Source organism: Seriola aureovittata, chromosome 2 (assembly GCF_021018895.1).
Source record: "Seriola aureovittata isolate HTS-2021-v1 ecotype China chromosome 2, ASM2101889v1, whole genome shotgun sequence".
NCBI classification, from domain to species: Eukaryota; Metazoa; Chordata; class Actinopteri; order Carangiformes; family Carangidae; genus Seriola; species Seriola aureovittata.
This window is the reverse complement of record NC_079365.1, coordinates 15,130,575-15,154,001: the sequence shown is the minus strand read 5'-3', so window position 1 is coordinate 15,154,001 and position 23,427 is coordinate 15,130,575. Positions and strand designations below refer to the sequence as shown.

The 23,427-nt window shown below is 40.2% G+C and overlaps 2 protein-coding genes across 2 annotated transcripts in view; both read right to left on the bottom strand.

Annotated features, from left to right (window-relative positions):
* tex264a (testis expressed 264, ER-phagy receptor a) overlaps window positions 1-7,155 on the bottom strand; it is a 65,683-nt gene extending 58,528 nt beyond the window's left edge. Inside the window, exon 1 of the mRNA XM_056403973.1 lies at window positions 6,605-7,155. Within this exon, the coding sequence (XP_056259948.1) occupies window positions 6,605-6,862 (258 nt within the window). The 5' untranslated portion in view covers window positions 6,863-7,155. The remainder of the gene's footprint in view (window positions 1-6,604) is intronic.
* A 3,374-nt stretch (window positions 7,156-10,529) lies between these two features.
* Window positions 10,530-23,293, bottom strand: fancd2 (FA complementation group D2). The gene is made up of 44 exons (XM_056386429.1): window positions 23,047-23,293; window positions 22,716-22,776; window positions 22,279-22,413; window positions 22,133-22,200; window positions 21,941-22,047; window positions 21,733-21,793; window positions 21,512-21,564; window positions 21,335-21,413; window positions 20,996-21,120; window positions 20,812-20,899; window positions 20,620-20,724; window positions 20,379-20,479; window positions 20,157-20,259; window positions 20,005-20,040; window positions 19,671-19,817; window positions 19,415-19,549; window positions 19,184-19,315; window positions 18,887-18,994; window positions 18,654-18,763; window positions 18,495-18,549; window positions 17,582-17,701; window positions 17,322-17,395; window positions 17,092-17,235; window positions 16,859-16,959; window positions 16,637-16,752; window positions 16,422-16,530; window positions 16,216-16,314; window positions 16,021-16,115; window positions 15,791-15,946; window positions 15,224-15,340; window positions 14,801-14,929; window positions 14,582-14,700; window positions 14,344-14,454; window positions 14,120-14,250; window positions 13,935-14,034; window positions 13,467-13,589; window positions 13,157-13,250; window positions 12,873-12,944; window positions 12,574-12,612; window positions 12,406-12,480; window positions 12,053-12,127; window positions 11,705-11,851; window positions 11,534-11,623; window positions 10,530-10,894 (listed from the first exon to the last, which is right to left on the bottom strand). Exons 2-44 carry the CDS (start codon window positions 22,774-22,776, stop codon window positions 10,805-10,807), a joined length of 4,335 nt encoding a protein of 1,444 aa, XP_056242404.1. The 5' UTR covers window positions 23,047-23,293; the 3' UTR covers window positions 10,530-10,804.
* Between the last annotated feature and the right edge of the window lie 134 nt (window positions 23,294-23,427).

Here is a 23,427-nt window from a genome sequence, read left to right as displayed (position 1 = left end):
GTTATCCTGTTTTACTGATGATACAGACTAGGAAGCCATGTTAAAACTTTATACTGCATACTGACATTTCCTTTAAATGTAAGCCGAAGATCACATGTTTACGCTTTGTGCTCTTGTTGGCAAACTGGGATTACCATTCTGGCAGAAAGGAGTTACAAGGCTATGACTGTACAAGGGTCCTTCACTGCGCTGCAGTCAGTAAATCTGCAAATTGGGAACCTCTCTGGACCTCTACACCCTCTTCACATCAACTTCTGCGGTGAAGCATGATAAGCAGCAAATGCAGCATTCATGAAGAACACACCAAGTTTGTGATGAACAGATAAAAACCCCACCCCCACCAAAAAAAAAAAATCATATTTCATCTACTAACCAATTGCATCAGATGAATGTATTGCACAAACAATACACATCGCTGCCTCTGCTGGAGAGCTCTCTCCTTCAGCTCAGTGATTCACAGTATCATTTTCTTTCTATATCTGGAACACCGAGACAGATGGTGTTTAGGGCACTTCCATGAACAAGCAAAGAACCTGACACATGGGGAGCAAGAAGAACAGAAGACCACGGGATAAGCAATCTCTCAACAAGAGCTGTCTTTCGCCTCAGCGTGTCAGAGCGAAAACCTGTCTCAGCTGATTGGAAGCCATTCGCCCCCCACAGGCAGATGAGGCAGTGGAGACAAAGTCACCAGGAAGGAAATTGAAACTAATAGGGCTGCACAGCACTGGGACCAGAGGTATGCTGTGATGGACTGTTTGCAAGTGAATTAATGGAGAAGGGATTGCAGTGAGGAGAGTGTGCTTACCCAAACAAATGCAGTTAAAGCAAACTGACTGAACAGTGAGGGTCATTTTTCAATTTGGGTACACCACCACTTGAATACGTCATTGCTTGTAATGACTGTGAAAATAAAATTAAGACTTATTCAAACTACAAAGTGCAAATATGTCCTCTTTTGGAAGAGGGGCCCTCAAGCGTCCAAATCAGATTATACACCCACTGCATGAGGCGTGGGCCCCAATGGCCCCTTGAGTGGAAATCTTTTTTTCTGTCTCTCTTTCTTTCACCAAGTGCGGCTCTGTCCCTTTAGGCTGTGCTCAGACTTAGCTGGTAATTACACATGGCATCCTGGGAGTTCTGGCATGTATAATTACCGGCGAGGATAAGCAGCCTGCTGGAGGCAGGACACAGTTTTCCTTCACCACGGTTGTGGAGCTGGTTCACCACTCCTTGGCCAGCTGGACACAGTATGGCACTACTCCAGCCAGATATCACAGAGCAGGGAGATAATCGTCTCTAATAGGAGATATGAATGAATGCCTCCCTCCTCTGTACAGGCTTACTTCCTTCTCGACAAATGTTCAGCTCTCTTTCTCCACCTCCTCGCTGCCTCTAAGCTGCTCTGATAAATATTCGCCTGTGTAATCCAATATCCTGCGCATCATAACACGAGCTGAAAAGCCAATACATGTCACGAGATTGATGGCGCAAAAGATTTAAAGACATTCTTCACCACCTTGTTTCACTGACTAATCGCAACATGTCAGCCTGTAGAGTCTTTTTTTTTTTACTACACAGTTTGTGAAAATGGATTAAAATACACTCAACAGTTGTGTTCAGGATAAAAAAGCAGTTCTCTTTTCAATAGATTTTGCGTGGATTGCTGTTGTCTTGTTTTGCAGTATCTCACTCATTGTAGGGATGTCCATGAACATTAATGGGGTGCCTTACTATAGGGAGAGGCAGCATGTCCACAATCTTGCATAATATTGACTTGAAGACCTGTGGGACCAGACTTCAGAGTATAAGCGTATTTATTTCTCATTTTATATCCACCTTTAAAAGCGGCAACTCCTTGCCAGAAGCCTCCCTTTCATGTTGTTGCTGTCGACAGACAGACAAGCAGCAGTAAAATTCTAATAAATTTGACTGGGAGTGCAGCGATGCTCGACGATCTGATCTGAAATTCCGATTGATGAATTGGAGCACTGTGAGGCTCTCAAGGTGAGTCAGACTCCTACCAATTTATACCTCTCTTCCAAGGCAGTTGCACACCTCGTCTCATCTCTCACTGCCACTCCCATATACGTCTACACATGACATTTCATTTTCACCTGCTTGTCATGGACAGACATGAGTCGGTTTGCTTCAGAAGCTAAAACAAAGTGGGAAATCAGTAGATCAGAGGATGAACCAAACAGCAGCGCCAGTTTAGCCTCAATACAAACACAACACGTCATCAGTGTCAGAGGCAGCTGCACTTGCTGTGTAGTTCCACAGAGTATGGACAGACTTCATCATATCCAATATACAAGCAGCTATATGGAAGAAATGGTCCATCTATAAATTTGTTAAACCTATTAATTCCATCTGAAAAGATGTATCTGCGAGTTCCTTACTCTCTAATAGTTTATTGTTCCATCCCTCATGACACACACTTTGGCCTTTGAGCATTCCCTGCTGCCCACTCTTATTAATACATCTGCTCTGGAGATTCTTTGCAGACAGGCAGCCTGCTGTACTTTATCCAGTCTGCGATTTGTTCAATACTTGTGTCAAATCCCCATTACAGCTGAGCCTGAGGCAGCTCTTGCCTTGAACGAGAGTGACGTGAGTTTCAAGTGTAATCTCCAATGTTGTGGGTCACTGTCCAGTTGAACTGACACCTCTGTGTAAAACTGCTAAACTGTCCTTTCCTTCAGGGCCTTTGTGATAATAAGTTCTGGCAATTATAAGCATACATACAAACACACGCATGCATGCATGAATGGACATACACAAGAAAGAGGCATCGAGAAGAGCAATTAGATTTACTGCTAACTGACTATTGAAGTGTTTGCCTCAAATGCCTCAGCAGAGTGAAGTGAGGATGTCATCCACATGTCTTTATCAGTGCAGACCACTGAAATCAAATCTGTCCAGAGAGCTGGCTGACCTGCCAGCTATACAACAGATTCAGCTACTATAACAGAGGCTTGCCCTTTGATCAGTTGGTCGTAGTTATCAAACAGGGACTATAGTACAACTTGAATGCATGGTAAATGCAAATGGTGTGTTGTTGAAAAGCAGCTATATTCTTGAGTAAAAAAGGAATGACAGTGACCAATTACCACACAGCCACTTGTGCAGGTTTGAAATCCAAATTTTACTTTAATGTGATGAAACTCATTCTTGACTGCAAGTATAATACGAGGCTGAGTCACACTACTTATTCCATGGTAATGAATTAAGTATAAAGATCAATGGGGTTTTGAGGGCTCCTGCCTCCCACACAAACTCAATTTCAGTGCTAATACTGTCATCTAGTGGTCATCAGTGTACAGCTCACAGATACAGCTTACAGTGTACACTGTTGGTAGTGGTCAGCAGAGTACAAAGTATATTTACTGTATTAACAAGCAATATTTTCCGATCACATACACATGCGGTCAACTAACATGAAGCCTTACACCTGTTTCATTGATTCAGTTTAGAAACAGGAGAACCGTATACCTTCCTCTACTTAAATTTACACCAGCATTATAACACCATGACTTCAAACCAGGCTGTGGTCTCCTCCGAGCATGTGAGATCATTTACATGAAACCTCAGCTCTGCTAGAAAGAGTGTGGAGGCACAAAAACAAATACATCTCCACATGGAAATTCACATATAAAATGTTCTTTACAGAAATCCTCACTACAAAGCTTTGACTTGTGCTGGTGATTTGACCGGTTTCTACCATTATTACATGCATTAGTGAACACTTTAGACGACTTAAGAGCATGGCAGCTTAGTGAAAAGAGTTAGCTGCTGATTACACCGGATGCAGAGGCCACCTTGTATAATGAGGTCAGCACTAAACACAACTAGGTGCAAACTCCACTATAAATCGTGTGAAAAGTGTAAGAAAAGTCAACCTCCTAAACTCCATAAAACTTCTCAGGTAGAACGGTGTGCCCCTAAACATTTACTCTTTAATTACTCCATTATTAGCATTCAGGGCTGAGACACAGGAAGACAAGCATTACTATACAGTACAAACTCACTCAAAGTTCAGCCATATGGTATCTCTCACATTTTGAGTTTACTTTTGTGGTTGCTGGTGAGTAATCAGACTCCTGGACTCAGTAAACTAAAAAAGGTTCAACAAATTCTCATGTCACAAACCAAACACTGAAAACCCGAAAACAGCTATGAGTCAGTGTGCTTCAGTGATAAAGGGCCAGTCAAGAGTTTAATGCTCACTATATGCGATTATCACCGAAAGCATTTGATTTAATTTGTTGTTGACATGTATAAATGTTTATTGCTCAGAATTATTGGGCTCTTCAGCTCTGCGTCAGAGGGCAAAGCTTCTCTGACTGTACTTCTGGAGGAATTGAGCATTTGCAATTTGGGCTTCTAAACATTGAATCAATAAAGTTAATTTTTTTTTAGCTTAATCCTTTTGTGTAATTTCTCATTTATCTCCACAAGGAAGTTAGAGGTCCATGTAACTTCAGAATATGTCAAAATAGACACAGATCCTGGTACAGAGTCATCAGGTCTATATAAAGATCTCTTTGGCCTGGTGGTTTCAGAGACTTCTGAGCGTCCTGTAATGACTTTTTATGATCCAGACGCTCCACAAACTCTGACACCAGCAGAAATGTTTTTAAAAGCTCCTCAATGAGCCCCATGCCACAATTTTCCACTGGTATGACTCACAGTCAGGGTTTCCACTGAAAGCCATTGCTTTAAAAAAGGACAGCATGCTACAGAGAAACTGGTAGAGGTGAGCAGAAAGCAAAGAGCTGCCAGTGTGCCACATTCTTTATTCCACAAAGGATTTCTAAATTATGACTTGGCATGTCTGAATTCTGCAACTCATAGATAGACATCCAGAGATCTCATTTTGGCTGAAGTGCCAAAAGCCTCTATTTTGCCATACTGTTTGTGAGATGGCGTAACTCTCCCAACTGCATTAACTTAGGACTCAAATGTCAACAGTATTGACACAATGTAAGCTAATCAAAGAACAAGAGAGATGTACAGTTAGTTTTGTTCTTACGTCATGGTATGATAAATAGACCATTTTACACCCTTGTGAAATTTTACCATACTGTGCATCATATGTTTGTGTTCTCTTCCCGTATCAGCTGGGAACTCAATAAACATTCCCGTCGAACAAGCAGCTGCTGTGCAGACATTTCTTGTTGACTAAAAACACAACTCGTGATGAATGGCGGTATGTGAAATGAAAGACGAAGACAACCACAGATTTCAGCCGAGTAATGACCTATTCATACGCAATTTGGTTTCAGATTAGGATGAGAACATCATAGGGAGAATCAGTGCGTAACACATCTGGATTTAGACTAAACCATAAAGTGTACATTTTCATACATCTGTCAACTCTCTTCAGACACATGAGAAGAGGCTGTGTTTGCCCTTCTGCTTTGGAGTCTGGTTTCCGTGCTTGAGTCAGAAGCAGACAAATGCTGAAGCACCCTGGAGCCACAGATTAGAGGGGAAAAAATATCAACAGTGCAACGTGGCATTGAACAGCTGACTGGTTTCATCATTCAGGCTCAGTTCCTTCAAAAGGCAGCTCGTACATTTAACCCCTTGAGCCACACCTGCTGAATTACACTGGATTACATCGACTTGTACTGCACTTCCATACCTCAAAGACCTTCATCCAGTAAAGTAGACATACAATAAAAAAGTCATTAGATGACTGAAAGTGTAAAACAAATAGTCGATGATAGCTGGACAGACAATTAACTGGAAACAATTTTGATGATCAATTAATTGTATTAGTTACTGTTATGTAAATATACCAAATTTCACTGCTTCCTGCTTCCTAAATGTGATTCATTTCTGGTTTTCTTGGACATCCATAGTGCTGTAACTGACAATTATTTGCATTATCTTCTAATATGCAGATCACACAGCTAATCATTTCATTGTTTAGTCTTTAAAACATTAAAAACTGTGAAAAAATGCCCATCCAAGTTTCACAGTCTTCAAGGTGATGTCTTCAAATGTTGTCAACTTGTTGTCTGACCAACAGTTCTTAAGTCAAAAGATATTCAGTTTTTGATAATGTAAGGCCAAGAAAGACAGCAGTCTCACATTTTTGAACATGTAACCATCTAATTTTTGACACTTTTGATTGAAATGACTGAATGACTGAAATAATCAATATCAAAATAGTTGCAGATTACTTTTTGTCAACTGACTCATCACTACAACTCTAGTTATCTGTGATAGTAAACTTAATATCTTTGGGGACTCTTGGTCAGTCAAAACAAGACATTTAAAGATGTCACCTTGGACTCTGGGAAACTCTGACGAGCATATTTCATTTGAAAAACTAAATGATTAATAGAGAAAATGACTGGCTGATAGCTGCAGTCCTACATGTATTAATGATAAGCTTTGAACGCACAATATCTGCGTTTGAGTGACCTTTCAGACTCTGTCCAGGTCAAACAAAACATATCTCACTAACTTTAACGTCTTATCAGGAAACAAAGTACATGGGGGCTTTGTGGTTATGTCATGAGGTCAAGTGTAAATACAGATTCAGTGCTGTGTAGTTAGGACTCGTAGGTCCTGAGTGCTGGGGTCTTACCTGTTTGGGGTCATCATAGAAGACACCGATGGAGCTCAGCTTTGGCCCGATGCTGCAGCTCTCTGTGTAGGCTGCACCGCAGTCCTTGTAAGATCCCTCTTTGAACTTATAAGCAATGGTAACATTCCTGATAGGAGGTGGCCCAGTCTTTATAACCACGTCTGACAGGAGCCCCGAGTAGACCAGGAACCCCACCACTGTCACAATCAAACTCACCAGGAACACGATTATCAGGATCAGCAGGATTAAATCAGACATGATTTCTCAAAGCGGTGCAGCTGCAGCCAATGCAATATGCAAAAAAAAAAAAAGAAATCTGTCAAAGCTAAACGTCCTCCTCCGGGTTACATACAGCGACTCTATGGTCCTGAAGGTTCAAACGACAACATACAAAACGTGGCTATCCAAGAGAAAGCGTGAAATTTTTTTTCTTTGTTTTTTCACAGTCGCAACAACCAGAAGCGAAAGAGGAAACAGTCGTTCAAGTTGACAGAATAGACAGTTTGTTTATGGTATTTTCCCAAACAGTGCAACATGCTTCCTGGATAGACCATTCTCGTCTTCAGAGGAGGGAGGTGTGAATCGTTTTTTATAAGCGACTACTTTGCATATATTAATCACAACGTCAGAATATGAAATATACATATACTACATTTAGTGAATAAATATTACTCCTATTGATTCATGTAACCTTAGCAGGTGAGCATAGTTGACGCATTTATGGCAAAGATACCCCTACGTCTCATTATCATGGTTCAACCCAGAGGTCTGTGAAAAAAGATGATTGGGCGCCGTAACAAAAAAATACTGTGACTTGTCTTTCATCAGTATTTTCCGTTTTTTCACTGATTCCCGTGCTCTGTAAATCATATAAAAGACTGACCTAACTGATGTTAGCGTTGTCAGGGCGTTTTCAGTGCTGCTTTTAGGGTCTAGAGTCAAACTTTAGGGGTTTTGTTCAACCTACAGTACAGAGTCCTGCTGACGTCAAGTTCATGAAACTATGGAAATCCATTAAGGACAAAATAGAAAACAAATTTCAAGAGACGCTAATGGATTTGAGTGTGTACAGGGATATTTTTAAGCCCAGACCTTGTTTTTGAGAAAATATTAGGACAGATTTAAGCAAAAAAGCATGTATATATATATGTATTCCCGTATATTTATTCCCGTATATTTATATATATATAAAGATATATTTACTTTCTTTACTTGAAACTCTATGCTCAGTGGTATGTGCTCTCAGTTTAATACCTGCCTTGCAAAATTTAAAGCTGCATCAATTAGTATTTGGCCACCAGGGGACAGAGCACTACCAAAACAAGCTGATGGGTACACTGCTGCCACCACTGGCTTATATACAGTGGAGTTACTCAAGGATCCAGGACCCGTCTAGCGATCTGAATTAGGCTGGGCTCAGGGTTTTTTTTTATTAATATTTATTTATTCATGTTGAGCTTAACTTTTCAATGGATCTGTTTTGTACCCCTGAAAACATCTATTATATAGTTCTTAAAATTAAATACTAAGAATGTATAAGAAGTTTTTTACAAACAATTGCCTACCTACACATCACATCTGATAAAGGCAAATCCAATACTCATGCAGCTTTTAGCTCTGTTTTGCTCTACCACAAACCCCCAAGGAATTGATGCAGGTAGCTCACATTTAACCATACATTAAATGAAAATCCAAAACAAGCTAAATAGGCTAAAAAGCTATGTTGTTGTGGGTATTACTTCTCTGTGACTGAAACCCTTTCACATTACATTGCCATTTGATTCAGTGTTAACATCAAAAATATTGACTAATGCAGGTTTAGTACTGTAACACCATAGCTAGTGAAGGATACCAAACAACATTCTGGACTCATTTAAAGTAATACGGTATCAATGATGCCATATAATTTTTTGTTAATCACAGGATGTTAACAGCTCAAGTGTACATCACTAGCAGTCAGATTGTACCCACACACCAGCACATGTACATGAGAAGATAAAATTTCACTATATTTATGCATCATAATAACATCAACAGCTTAGTAAAATCTTTCGATTTGTGTTTTTAAAAATAGGAGAGATATTTTCGTTTGCATCTGAGAGAGACTGCCCAACTAACAACCCAGTATTTTTTTAAGACAGAGATAGGTGTGAGCTTTCTTAACTTTTCCAACATTGGTCATGGGTAAAATTCATTTGACCTTGTCTACCCTCAGAGAGCACCATGTGTCCTCCAAGGAAAACAAACCCTAAAATTGAATTTTTGTACTTTTTATAACCTGTTCTAAAGCCCAGTTTTAAATAACAAATTTGAACAAGTCCATTTTGAAGATGAACAGCAGAGACACAGATTTAAGTGAAGAGGTCATCCTTAGACATGTCCTAAAACAGAATATTGGAAATTATCAACAGTAGACCTTTACTGGGCTATCGGGCAATTTTTAAATTTTAACCATGGGAGACAACAACAAATACACTATGAGCCCAAACAGTCAGTCACTAGTGCAATGTCGACAGACCACCTCCACAAAGTGGCATCTAATGACATAATCAGTCCATGTTTTTCCTGGATTTCCAGTTTAGGGAGACAGTGGTTTGGAAATGTTGACTGTAGTGTCCAAGTAGGATGGTATAGTTCATGTTATGCTGTTTTATGGTGGATTGTTCCTTCAGCACCCAAGCTGAAAACTTCTTTCTGCTGACAATTTGATTTGTTGGCTGAATGTGGGATTGAGACTTGATTTAGTCAGTTATAGAGGAAGGATGACTCCCATTATATATTCCAAAAAGGTTGTTAAAATGAGTTTTGTTCATTATTGTGATATACAATGTATTTTGTATTACCTGCCTTGTGTTTTTTGTAACTCTGTGTTGTTGTCGTCAGAAATATTAAACAGGATACTAAAAAGAGATTTTTATTCTCAATGAGCTTTCCTTGTTAAATAAAAGTTAGATAACTAAATTAAAAAATGCAATGCAATGGAAAGTTCAAAGCTTCTAACTCTAGAAAAGACTGAATAGGACAAAAAAAGACACAATTTGACCATGGAATGGATCATGAGGCCATTTATGCCCAAATGCATCATCAATACAAACCCTCTTATACATGTGCAATAATCGCTCCAATCCTTTAACCCATGGGCTTTGCGACAGAGAACTGAGGTGGATGCATTTAAAAGCTTGTATATGTTTTATAGCAGTGTTATGCAAACTAATGCTTTGACTAAAGCAATAAATAAAAGACTAAGGTGTTCTTCTTGGTCTTTGTTACAAGTCTGTTTCATTTTCAGGTCATGCAAACATTTTACTTCAATATCACTTCTTTCACATAAATTGAGATTTTACAGGGTGCCCAAGATGTAGTAATGTTAGGTAAAGGATCTATAGGTTCAATGTTTATTCTACTGTTTTAAAAAATTTCAAGTCTTTCAAGTCCTATTTTGACATGTTCTCCAATGATCCCCCAGGACCTTAGAGTATCATAGAGACTGTTCGCCTTCATTTAAAGCTTACGCTAATCAGTGGTGTCCCTCTTTTTGGGATTTGACAGGAACAAAGATCTCAGTGTTTAGTCTGGGTGTGGTGCCGTTCTTTTCCCAGGCTTCACTAATTTTTGCTTGTTTTGAAAGCCAGCGTTCCTATATTTGTACAAGTACTTTATATCACACATTTGGATTATTTTTTTTGTCATAACCTAATGGGAAAAGGACAAGCCTCCCCTGTTTATCACATATAAGACATGGTATAGACAATGGCCTCTAGATTTAAAAATAAATCATTTTATTTCTGTATCGAAGCAGATGTTTACTGTTAACTAATGTCTAAAAACAGTCCCTAATTGACACTATTTATATCATAATACTTATAATTATTTACTTTGAAATATAGGTAACATAGAATGACAAATCAGACTGAAACTAGCTCTCAACAATCCATCTTTTATTTTGTCAATGTATTACTGCCACATACATAAAAATACAAGACTTTTGGTTATATAGTGGTAATATTAACCCTGTACTTGCACATTATCCAATGAGCAACAGTATTCAATGCATTCTGAAAGTGTTCATGTAAAGTAAACAATAAATAAGATGGACATTCAAAACTTCAAAAGGCAATCCAGAAATGGGATTTTGACCTAAATGCAACCGTTTAAAATCAAAGCCAACAGTTTATTATTCCGTTATTTATAAAGTGTTACTCAGTCATCAGAGTCATCTGTAATATCATCTGGATCCACATCTTCCTCTCTGTTAATCTTCTTACTTTCCTCAGAGTCACTCTCCTGGGCCTGGAGGAAAGCACATGACAAACATTTTGGCAAACATGCAAATTTGAAATTATGACCCTGCTTGCATAAAACAGAAATTCAGACACTACAGGACACGTTGTCCCGGGACTGACACCACATCAAATGGTTTCCCTGTTAAGTGTGTCAGCCACTTATTAGCTTTTTAGAGAGCTAAGTTATCTCATCATCCCACTGTCCTCTACAGTTTCAACTGCCTGTTGACTAACATGTATGGCTTAACCTTTACAAAGCAATGAACTCTGCAGCAGTAGAAGGAGACTGGCTGGCTTGGTTGTCTTATATAATTGACTGTGTTACTGCTGTGTGCTGCTTATCCGTTGAATAAAATTTTCATAAAACCCTTTCAGCCATCAACCACATTCTCAAACATTATTCTACTTGCCTCTTTTATCCAATACCTACTGGGCTCGGTAGTTTTTATCTCATTTTCTGGTTTTGTCAACTAATTCTTGGTTAAATCAGCCCTGACCGTGATAAACTAAAGGCCACATTGTCTAAAAATTTTACTGAATCAACCCCATCTATTTTCCATAACAATATCTAAACCAATATCAATTGCACAATCTTTGTGATAAATACACTTCGAATATAATTAAAAAATCTCATAATGGCAGGTACCTCATCCTCTGATTGTTCCTGAGGCAGCAGTGAATGTTGCTCTTCCTCCTCTTCATCATCACTTGACCTCTGAGAAAGAATCTCTTCACCCTGCAGCAGACATATAATCCATCTAAATCCAGGATTCAAAATGCACAGACACACACAAACACAAGTCCAATAATTTTATACCTTCAAGTTGCGGTTCTTCAGGTTGCCCATCCAAAACGCCTCCTGACAGTTGTTGAGCATCAGCATTGCCTTCACTCTGTACAAAAACAGCTCGAGGCTCTTCTTCAACGCTGGCACGTGGTTGGTCAGGCTTGTATCCTGCTGAATCTGAGCACCCAACCAAGGCTTAGTTAATGAGCACCTGAGGTTTCATATATAGTATGTACTGTCCACACTTTCTCTGCCTGTCTTTTAAACAGGAGTATCTGCACTCTCTGATTGCCTGATTTTGGCACCAGTGCATGCAGACGGATGTCTCCAACTAAAAAAACAGACAGGAATGAGTTTGAACCTGTGATCTGTACCTACCTTAGAATGTCCACACATGTGATGGAGCTGCCTGGTGCTGAGCTGGAAGGTCTTCAGTAGGCTCTGGACATCCTCCTTGAACACAGTGCATCACACACATTAGTAAACAATTTTGATTAGATCAGCATTACAGATCGTCATGAGTGGACTGTTCATTGGCTTCTGCTTACATTAAATCGGTAAAAAGGCAAATTCACTTGAGTAAAGTGTACTATGGTTGTAAGTTGGTTCCAGAAGTAATAATATTAAGGTCCATTAACTATTTAAGAGCACTTTGTGGTTTACCAGGGCCATTCTTTTACATAATTCATAGTGACATTTAATGGCTGTTATGGAGAAGATGTCATGTGTACCTTGTGCCTTTTGAAACTGTAGTCCAGGAGCGGCATCCCCAACTTCAGGAAAGACTCCAAGAAAAGGCGGCCGTACTACCAAGATCAACATTATAATGAGTGAATGCAACATCAATGTAGCTGCATCTGAAATTTTATGTGTGAAACTTTGCTGGGGAGCCGCCTCACCTTTAGGCACACGTTGAGCACCGGCCTAGAATCAAACACCTGTATAAATAGATTAGAGGACCAACAGTCGAGCAGATGAGGTGAAACATAAGTGATAAGATTGAATGATTTAAAAAAAAAAAAAAAACTCTCTTGAACTTCACTTGCTGTATGAATTACACAAAACTAACAAAATAACATCATCATTATGGAACACCTGCCCCAATAGCTGGCCAACTGCTGGAAACAGGTTAGGTCAAAGGTCACGGTCAGTTTAGTATACATTTACAGCTATATGATTACGCTAACAGATGATATACCTTAACTAGGTTGACCAGGATGTGAAAGTCTCTGACAGCCAGGTTCCATGTCAGCAGCTTCTCACTCTGAGCCTAGAAAGACACGGGTTACACAGTACTAACCATCAATTTTGCATTCATACTACCCATTCAAACATGCTTTACAGGTTATAAAGTGAAGTTATAAACAAACTGGAATGTACAAAGAGTTGTGTTGTGGTGTTTTGCAGGTCTGATTAGACCAAGTTATCTCACAGAGTATATGCATGGAAATACATTGTGTAGTGCGACACCTAGTGGCTGACCTCAGAATTGTCACTGATTTTGCCAGCAGGAATCTTCCTGATGGCTTTTTCCAGTTCTGCCATCATCACTTTGTAGAATACCAGGAATGTTTGCCTGAAGAGCAGAAAAAAAATATGGAAGAATGAGCAACAGAATAATAATAATAATAATATGGCCGACTATATTCTTTACTGTGATTATGGTTGATAATTACAGTTTACATTACAGTTAGCTGTGAGGCTGTATATAAGCTACTTCTGCATAATCACTAACTCATAATATTGCTCTAAGATAACTAAGCACAGAGAACTGATGGAGATGAGGATCTACCTGTTGAGAGTGGGCCACGATGCAGAGCTCTCATCTTTGGAGGCGTTGAGGAGCTCTGGGATTCCTTCTCCAGCTATTTCCTCCACTGCCTTCAGAACGTCATCCACATGTTCCAGGTAGATGCTGCAGAGACGGGAAAGCACAAAGATTTTGCCATCAAAGAATCTGACCAATACAACATATGATAATAAATGGTGTCAACTACCAACTGTGTTCTTTCAAAATATGATAACACTTCTAGGTGCTTAGGAGGAGGGGTGGGGTCAAGGACCACGTATGGTCTCTGAAACAAACTCACTTATGGAATTTCTGTATTGCACCAGCTTGTTACTAATCAGCCATAATACTGTATAGACAGATACCAATATACTGTATGTGTGATTAACTAAAATCCATTGCTTTCCATTGTTTCTTCAGGCAACTCTTTTTTTTTAGTGCAAGATAGCCATTAATGAGATGCAGACACACCTTAGGAGAGTTTGAAGTGCTTCATTGAATTTGTTCCCTCGCTCCTTCTCCCCGCTGGCTGTCACCCATTCTTGGCTCAGGAAACGTTTTGCTAGGGAAGCTAGGAAGAAAAATTAGCCAATTATCATCACAGTCCATTGACCAGTAGATAATTTGATTTAAATGAGGCAACATGTCAGACTGACCGGCCTGCTCTCTGTAAGTCGCAGAGTTGCCTCCTTTCGCTGACACAGTGGACAGCAGCTGGGAGAGACACAGCGCTGTGCTGAGACTTGGCATGGTGCTGCGGAAGTTCAGCAGGTACTCAAAGCTGTGTCTAAACCAAAAATAAAGGAGGCAAAGATACATTTCATTCTGCCATCACACAAAACACAAACGAGGCACCAGTATTGAAAAGTTTGGTGCTCACTTTACAAGCTGCTCCAGGGTCAAATCAGGACGTTGTTCTTTGAGTCGTTCAGCCAAAACTCCCAGAGCTTTCTTCAGTAAGCTCCGCTGACCTGGAAGACTGAATCCAGACCTGACGAATACACACATACATACGCACAAATCAGGAAACAGATACACGCTGATAATGACAAGGCATAGCGCTCTAATGCTTCATAGAGTAGAACAGATTTAACGTCTGACACGAAAGTCCTCCTCACCAGCAGAAGGTGGTGTTCAGGATCTGGAGGAGCAGCTGGTAGCTATATGACATTAACTGGTGCTCCTGCACATCTGTGGCAGGTCCATCCACAACACCGTTGTTCTCAGACAGCAGTGTCTGTGAAAAGGCACAAATATATAGGAGCAGAAAGGGAATTTTTTCAGAGTTGGAAGAGATGTTGATTTTTCTTGTAACTCCAGAGCTTGTGATTTTGTACCTGAAAATGGTTGTGACAGTCCTCTAAGTGTGAGCAGAGGGCAGGCAGCAGCTGGACACAGTAGGAAGCAATATCCTTGGAGCTCCTCTGTTGTAGATGGGAGAAGCCCACACTTTTATCGGTCCTTCCCTGTGCAAGAAGATATTTTTAAGTTTTGGCTCACATAGGCCTGCCTATGACCGCTACTGTTGCAACTAAATGCCATTGACACTCAGAGACTCTTAACATCTTATCGTAGATGACTGAGGACAGATTCAGACAGAATCAGGACAGGAAATCTAGGACAACATAATGGATACTTCCATATGTGAATGGATAATGACCTAAAATGTGTTATGGTGTATTTCAACAGAGCAACAAGTCCCCCCCCCCCGGAGACCCTATCAAATGTTTTGTAAGTTTGTAATTCTCTTTTCTCCGTACCTTGAGGAAAGGGGCTCTCTTGGCAGGGGCGGCTCTAAGACTGAACTCCACTTTGCGAAGCATATCCTCCAGCAGGAAGACCAGCTCAGCAGGACCCAGCATGACCTCCTCTTGGACCTTAATAATGACAGAATATTAGAGGACTTGTAGGTACAACTTCCTCCTTTCTACACAGTATGTGGTGCTTACATGTGTACAATAGATTAAAACCAGCAGTCACTGGTATACTTGACAATAATTTCACTGGCCAATCCAAATAAGGGCCGTGGGTTAGAAACCGCAAATCCTATTTTGAAATGAAAATAGTGAAAAAGAAATATGTAAAAGCCCTACTCTTTTATATAAGATTAGGAAGAAGTGCAATAACACTGTTAAATTCTAACAATTGGTGCAATACAGACTTAATATAGACAGATCTATTATTCATACCTGTTTTTATAATTCATGTGTATGCTATTTATTATGTGTGTTTGTTTTGGCTGATCTTATATTTTCATCCTGAATGTTTGTGCCATGACAAATGAATGCATTATATTCCATTTATCTATTATATTCTATATTCCTTACTTTGCTGTGGAGCTCAGAGTCCAACAGTGAGCGAGACAGCAGGCCACACTGCAGCACACTAAGCACCTCCATGTCCAGCTCCCTGAAAAACTGCCTGTAGGACATCAGACTGACTCCTTGCCGGACCTCCTTTTCTTTCTCCTTCTCTGGCTGTTCCTTAAGCACAAGAAGAATCACCCTTTTAGCTCAGTTACAATAAAAAGAGATTCATGTGAGAAGTGAAAATTTACCTGCAGAGTTTCATCTGCTTCCGTTGTCTCGTCAAGCTGAGAGCTGCCTTCTGAGGAGCTCTTACTGGGGGCCTTCCGCTTCTTTCCTGTGCCATCTAAATGTGAGTTAGGCAGTTACGTAAGTACTAGTTCTTTAGAATATTTTGTTTCATCAACACAAAACACAGTAAAATATCCTCTGTTGGGCATGATTACCTTTCTTTGCCTTATTCACAGGAGCAGCTGAACTAAGTATTAGTCCATCTGTGCTTTCTCCATCAAAGTTAGCAACAGGTGGAACGTAGCCAGGTGTCCCTGAAACACAAAGTAAAGAGGATATTATTTCAAAATCTTTAGTAGAATTGTCACCACATGGCATAAGAATTTGAAAACTCCAAGTTTTGATAGATCAAAAAACTCACCAGCCAGAGCCCTCTCCAACAGCGTCTGAACGTAGGTGATGTTCTGGAGACGAGTCATCACTTTCATCTTCAGCTCAGTTTCTTTCTGCCTACAAAATGCATTTACGACCTTCCACAAAACAGGGGAGAGGCACGGCTTAAGTCACATATCTCCTTCTAGTAAGAAAGATTTTGTCCAAATCAGTAAAACCCATATGACAACAACATGCAGTTACCTCTCTGAACCAGTTTATGGTGTGAAAGAGCAAATTACAGAGGAACTCTCTCTCAGCTTTTGACAGGCTCTCAATTTTCTCTATTACATCCATGTCTGTTAGGATCAGAGGGCAGCCTGTGATGCAGCAAATGTCAACACACAGAGACAAATTATTTTACAACTGTGAACAAATGAGAAAAATCTGGTTTCTAAGAGAGGTTTGTAGCTCCATCTTCCTCACCCAACAGCGCATCGATCTCCTCTAGGTTTCCCTGATGCTGCTTCTCCTCACACAGTCTCAGGAGGCGGAAAAATGGAGACAGACAGAGGGGAGACACTCGTCTGCATAAAATACAGCAGTAAACAAATCTTAAATTTCATTGATTAGGGTTAGATATAACTCTACCGCAAATTAAATACGTCGCTACTGACTCATCAGAACTGGTTATAAGTGGTAGGAGTGGGATGACTGACTTGTGTGCCTTCTTGGCTTGACTCGGCTGCTCTCCTTTGTTCTGGATGTCTTTGGCCAGCAGAGGCACCAGGTTGATGGCAATGCCCCCCTGACTCTCATCCTCATCCAGGTTGTACATCATACGGGCCGGGAAAGGGAAGGCACTGAGATACACAGGTAGGAGGGATTAATGACACTAGGAATAAATATTTCAGCATTTCAATGTCTGATGCTGCTGTCCATCACTAACCCTGTTATTTCCGGGCCAAGATCCACCACAAAGTCATTCTGAAAGTCATCTAGGACACTCTTTGCAATATTTTCCTGTTGGCAGGAAGAATATAGCAGGACTAAATACTTGTAGTTGCAGTAGTTGCACTTTACAAAGCAAAGTCAATAATACAACATCAGTTAAATTAAAAAGGTGACTTGACACACAGTTATAAATCACATAATTAAAAAATGATCTATTAAGATAAGTGGTGTAGCAAATGTTTGTCTGAGACACACCTGCACCTGTGGGTCCAGAGTAGAGCTCAGGATCAGATTGGCCAGTTCATCATAGTACAGAGCTGAAGCCTCAGGTGAGCTTTCACTGCTCGACCTCAAAAGCTCCAACAGGGCTGTCACCTACACCGTGCCAAACACACATGCATGAGCATATCTACAGACCAGAAACCTCTAATCACTCTGTGGTGTGTTGGCGAGTGTAACAGGAATGGAGAATTTTTATTTAATTTTTTTTTGCTAGACCTCTTTCACAGGGAGGTCACCACACGTTTAGATGAGAGCAAACCCATAGTCTCAGTCAAGACATGAGACTTTGTATGTGAGTCCAGGGGTCCACAATCACTAAATAAAGGATGTTTTTTTTTCCACTTACTATGTAGACTGGACTGAGGGAGTCTATACAGTTAGCAAATGTAAATCATATAAAGATTATTATCAAAGTTACAGACAAACAATATGAGTTGATAAAATACCTCTGTTTGATAAAATAGATTAAAATGAACAAGATGGCATAAACACATTAACAAAACTGGACCAAAGACACGATACCAACTTAGAAATCAAAGATAAATACTAAATGTAATTTTAGTCAAAGCCTTTTAGCTATTTTAATGATCACACATGGATAAACTTTAAAAAAATGCATTATTTAAGAAGTCCTACATTCATGAAATACTTACTTACCTCTGAAAAAAAACACTAAAACTAGAGCTGAAGTAAATAAAAAATATACATTTACTGTTGTTTAAAAGAATTGCAGCTATTACTATCTTATTAAAAAAAACACAAGTAAGCTAATGTTCAAACAAATTAAAATAAATTAAATAAAAAAAGAAAACTTTTGAAAATCTCAAAGTGCAATACTCCAGCTACATAAACTAATTGTTTATTCTGACTGCTGCCTAACACATACCTGTCTGAACGTCTCCTGGGGTAACGACCCATTCTGGGACTCCTTTACTTTAGGCCTGGGTGGTGGCAGAGAGCATGAGCTTCAACACATCGGGATAAAGTGACAGAATGAACATGAAAAATGCTGCTTCTGTAAGTGCACATTAGAAACCGCCCTCACCTAAAAGCTCCCATGCTGCCTACAATCATGACGGCACCAATGATGCCAATACGCTTGTACTTGGGCACAGTGCTTGAGAGCTGTTTGCGGATCACAATGTGCATGTCATCCTGAGAATGGAAAAAATGAATAAGGGGTAGGTAAGTGGAGAAAAAATGACAAGAGAATGTAGAAAATGCGTTGAATTAAAAAGACCAAGCTATATCTTTGCCTATAAATGTGTGACTGTGTACCTGAATGTGAGATCCTTGCTGCTGTTGCCCAAAGGCCAGTCTGCTCAGGAGGTGGAAGAGTTTGCGGATCTGCTGGGGCGTGAGGTTGTCCATGTAGTCCAAAATTCCCTGCATCAAATACAATGCTAAGTTAAAAACTACAGCAAACACAATGGTGATACTGAACCTCACTATGAGAACCATGGGGTACCATTTGCTAGCTACAAGTTGTAGCTAACTGTATGTATTGTACACAAATGTCATTTATAAATGTTAAAAGGTGTTTTTAGTTAGCAGAGAGTTGGATCTCCTTCTTACCTTCACAAAAACAGCATACAGAGCCATTTCTGAGGGTTTTTCTGTAACCAGACCACAGAGTAGCTCCAGAGCCATATCCACTTCCCCCCCTACACCACTGCAGACATGGGTCACTAAAGAGCCCACCACCTCCTATGAAACATTATACAGGACAGAAATAAATCTGATGCATTTACCTTCAAAAACAGAGAAATGTGTTTATGAAAGTAAAAAAAAAAAAAGAAAACCCACCTGTTGGCAATAAGATTCAAACACAGTGAATGAGAGTTGGTACATGTGTCCACCAAAAGGTACCACACCGGGGTCAGGAGAGCGCAACAGACTCTGAGCCAGAGCCAGGATGGAGGGGAAATACCCACGCATGACCTAAAGTATCATCAGTAAGAATTACTACACATTTAACAATTAATATTGAAATACCACACCACAAAAAAAAAAAAAACATTTATACAAACTCTAAAGCTTGTTTGTCTGCAGACTGACCCACCTGAGAATAGTCCCTAAAAGTCCTCTGTAGCAGAGTATCCTGGATCAGTCCAGTCCTCACTTTGGCCTTCAGCACCTTCTCCGCCCCCCTTCGGCTCTGGTTGGCATTGGTGGAGTGGAGGATGAACAGCACCAGCAAATCTATTACCTGCAACGGCACAGCAGAGACATTTTAGAGGGATATATGCAGCCACATTCTCAAAACCCCCATACACACACACACACACACACACACACACACACACACACACACACACACACACACACACACACACACACACACACACACACACACACACAAACATATTAATGCATATAAAAGAGATGCCATTCACCTTATGGTTTTCTGCTTCATCCACAGACTCTATTGCCTAATGAAAAACAACACAGTGAAAGTTAAGTCACTGAAATGAAGATGAAAAAAAGCGACTGTCATTCGACGCAGAGAAAATTCATAAGCAAAAGGGCTTAAAAACGAATATCCCACCTTGACCCAAGCCTCAGAAATAGATTTCTGGAATCTGACTGCTGACTTGATGCCATCCAGTATCAATGTAACGCTGCTGCCAGCTGCTGGTGTCGAAGCGGACCTGCTCCAGAACCAGACTGATTAGATCACATCATCAAGAAACTACTGGTCTACTTCAAAGTAAGTTCCTGACAACATATATGCAGAATGATGAGGGAAATGTGAACTGTGTGGGCTTACACTGCTCCTCCTTTGCTCTTCATGCGGCTCTGAGAGGCCTGCAGCACTGGAGGGAGAACACACTGCTCTAGCTCCAGCTTCTTACGGAGATTATTCACCACCTACACAGAGGTAAACACATGCCATACTTCTTGATTTCAAAATAAAGGCACAATAATAACAAGGTTATTATATAATTAGTACAATTACTACATTATGTTTTTTTAAATGCAAAATGCTGTAATAGACCCAGAGTTGTAACCTCATATGCATCAGAGGCTGAGACAGAATGCAGGATGAACTTGACAACCACAGGTAGGTCCTCCAGTTGCACAGCAGCCAACGTGGCCATAACTGCTCCACGAACCTGAGATAACAGACAGTAACAGGTGCTAAGCCTGCACAATGATATAATAATTCACCAAAAACAAGTGTAACAGAGTGTGTGTACTACCTCAGTCAACAATGATGAACTGAGGTTCAAACTAGAGAGGGCATCCAGTACGGGGACAGTCAATTGCGTGTCCGTCTGCAGTAAAGAGCTTCACAGAACAGTGATGAGAGCAGTAAGTATAAACAGGAATCGAAACCACAAACATACTACAGGAAGATCTGGAGTAGAGATTTACTGTACATACTTGAGCTCCCTGGCTATGTCATTGTGCTGGGAATCTTCCAGTATCTCTGGCAGACTGGTGATGATGTCACGCTGAACATCTACTGGTGCTACTGACACCAGCTCCATGAGCTTGGATGCCAACTCCTGCAAATATGGTAACAGGCCATAAAGAGGGCAGAAGTAAACAGGCACATAATCATTGTGTGGCCTTGTGTGTTTAGTGATGATTGATACAAAGAAGAAATACATAATTACAGATGTAATGGAACAGGTCAGCAAAAATACAAACACGTTTAAAACTTTAATGGTTGTGACAACTGAACATGTAAACAAAACCTATCATCACAGAAATGACTACCTTGCTGTCCACAACTCTGTCTAGCCATTTGAGCTGGTTAATAATTATGCGTGGAATACTGAGACCTCCATCTCCAGTGCTGTGAGGGACAGAACAAGATGACATTTAGAGAAATAAAGACATTGGGAAAAAGTGTGTCAAAAAATGCTGTAAAGTGAACTCATATTAAATACTGACCCATCTAACATAAATTCAGGGAGTTTCTCAAGCAAGGTGTTAATGATGGGAGTCTGTATGAGAGAGAAAAGTAGATTAAGGATTTGTTCACTTTGGCCAATGAATATTTGCATGCCTCATAGCATAAAAAGACATGTTGTATTTGTTTTTGTTTTTTTACATAATCCTCTGTCAAAAGTGACACAGTTGTCTTTGGCAGATTCTGTGCAAAATAATCTTACCTGCAACATCTCAATCCCCAGCAGCATGCGTAGCAGACTTTCCTGGAAGGAGCTGACAGATCTGCAACACAGGGGAAAACATGTTAGTCTGTTAGACAGATACAAACCCCTAACATAAGCTTAGTCTATGTTGTAGCTGTGCCCTCCATAAATTAAAGCACTACTTGAAAACAGCCTCTATAGCACAGAGGGCTTTCAGAACGGTTACCTGGCGTCTCCATCAGGCAACTGTGGAACACATGGAAGGAGGCAATTCCTAAACCGCTCATGGTCCTCAATGTGAGACTCCAATCCAGTGATGAATTCCTGTACAATCTGAGCAATAAAATGTCGGTGAAACACAACTGTCTCATGCTAAATGACCTGCTATTGTGTGAATAGGGATGGTGTATATACTTACTCCAGGGTACCTGGGACTCTTCCTTAGTTGTTGCTGTATCCTTTTTTGGAAAACTACTTGGTCAACAGCTAGACAGAAAAAGATAATGATCAGAACAATAAGAAGTTCTCTGGTCTGATACTGAAACTTAAATTGAGTGTGTTTACCTATCTCGTTGGATGTGCCACCTTTTTTCAAGGTGACACCTGCCTCTCTCAGAAATACGCTAAATACACTTTCATTCGTCTCTTCTGGAGCAGCTTCCTTGCGCTGGCGACCAGTGCTGCGACTTTTCTTTGCCTCTATGGAGAGAAGAGAATAAACCCTTATATATATGCATTATATTTACTAAATATTATATAGGACATTTGTTAGTCATTTTTCAAGCAAGTTGCTGTTCCCGTCAGTGAAATATGAAACATGTAGTGGGTCTGTCACACATATAACTCTACTACATTCCTGACTATACTCTGCTCTCAATTCTAATTATATAGCTGGTTATGGTATGGTGAAATTATTGACTTGATGATAATGTTAGCTTGGGACCGTAGCTGGGAAAACCTAGCACATAGTTATGAAGTGTTGATATTGGATTAAAACTCACTTGTGGTTGAGGTCGCTCCCTCTCCTTTATCCACAGAGGAGCGTCGCTTTTTCCGCATCATCTAAGGAAATTCAAAGGTCAGAGCGTTTTTCATAGCCAGACCAGGCTAACACTCGCAATAACAAGCATGCCTACGTGTTGTTTATTAGCTTCGCTTGATAGTTTCACCAATTACGTACACAGCAAATATACTTTAGCTAAAGTGTTAGCAAGTCCAGAAACTGATTCAGTAGCTAGGACACAAAATATGCCTTACATCAGTATCTAGCTTTATAACGAAGTTATGTTGTTTGCTGTCAAAATCATTCAGAACATATGGAGTGACACATACTGTTCAAAAACAGGCGACGATGTCTCATCCACAGGAACAAGTTACAAAACAAAGTTCCGCGCCAAAGTGCTTTGCGTCAGCAACGTCATCAACAGTGAGGGATCCGAGCTAAACTGTGATGGATTAGCTAAGAATAAATGTCCCGCACGTCTGAGAGTTATAAAATAGGTCAACACAAAATGTTATACATAGCTCCTCTAAGAGTAACTCTGTTGACCGTAATGTCTATTGTGCTACCAAACGCAGGGCTTGTTCAACAGTACAACGATTACAATGTGCTTCTTTCGGTCCCTAATTTTCTAGCATCGAGCGGCGTGTTTTTATCAACAATCTACCCGTTGTCGGGCGGGGTTAGGACTCCATTGCTTATAATATACGACA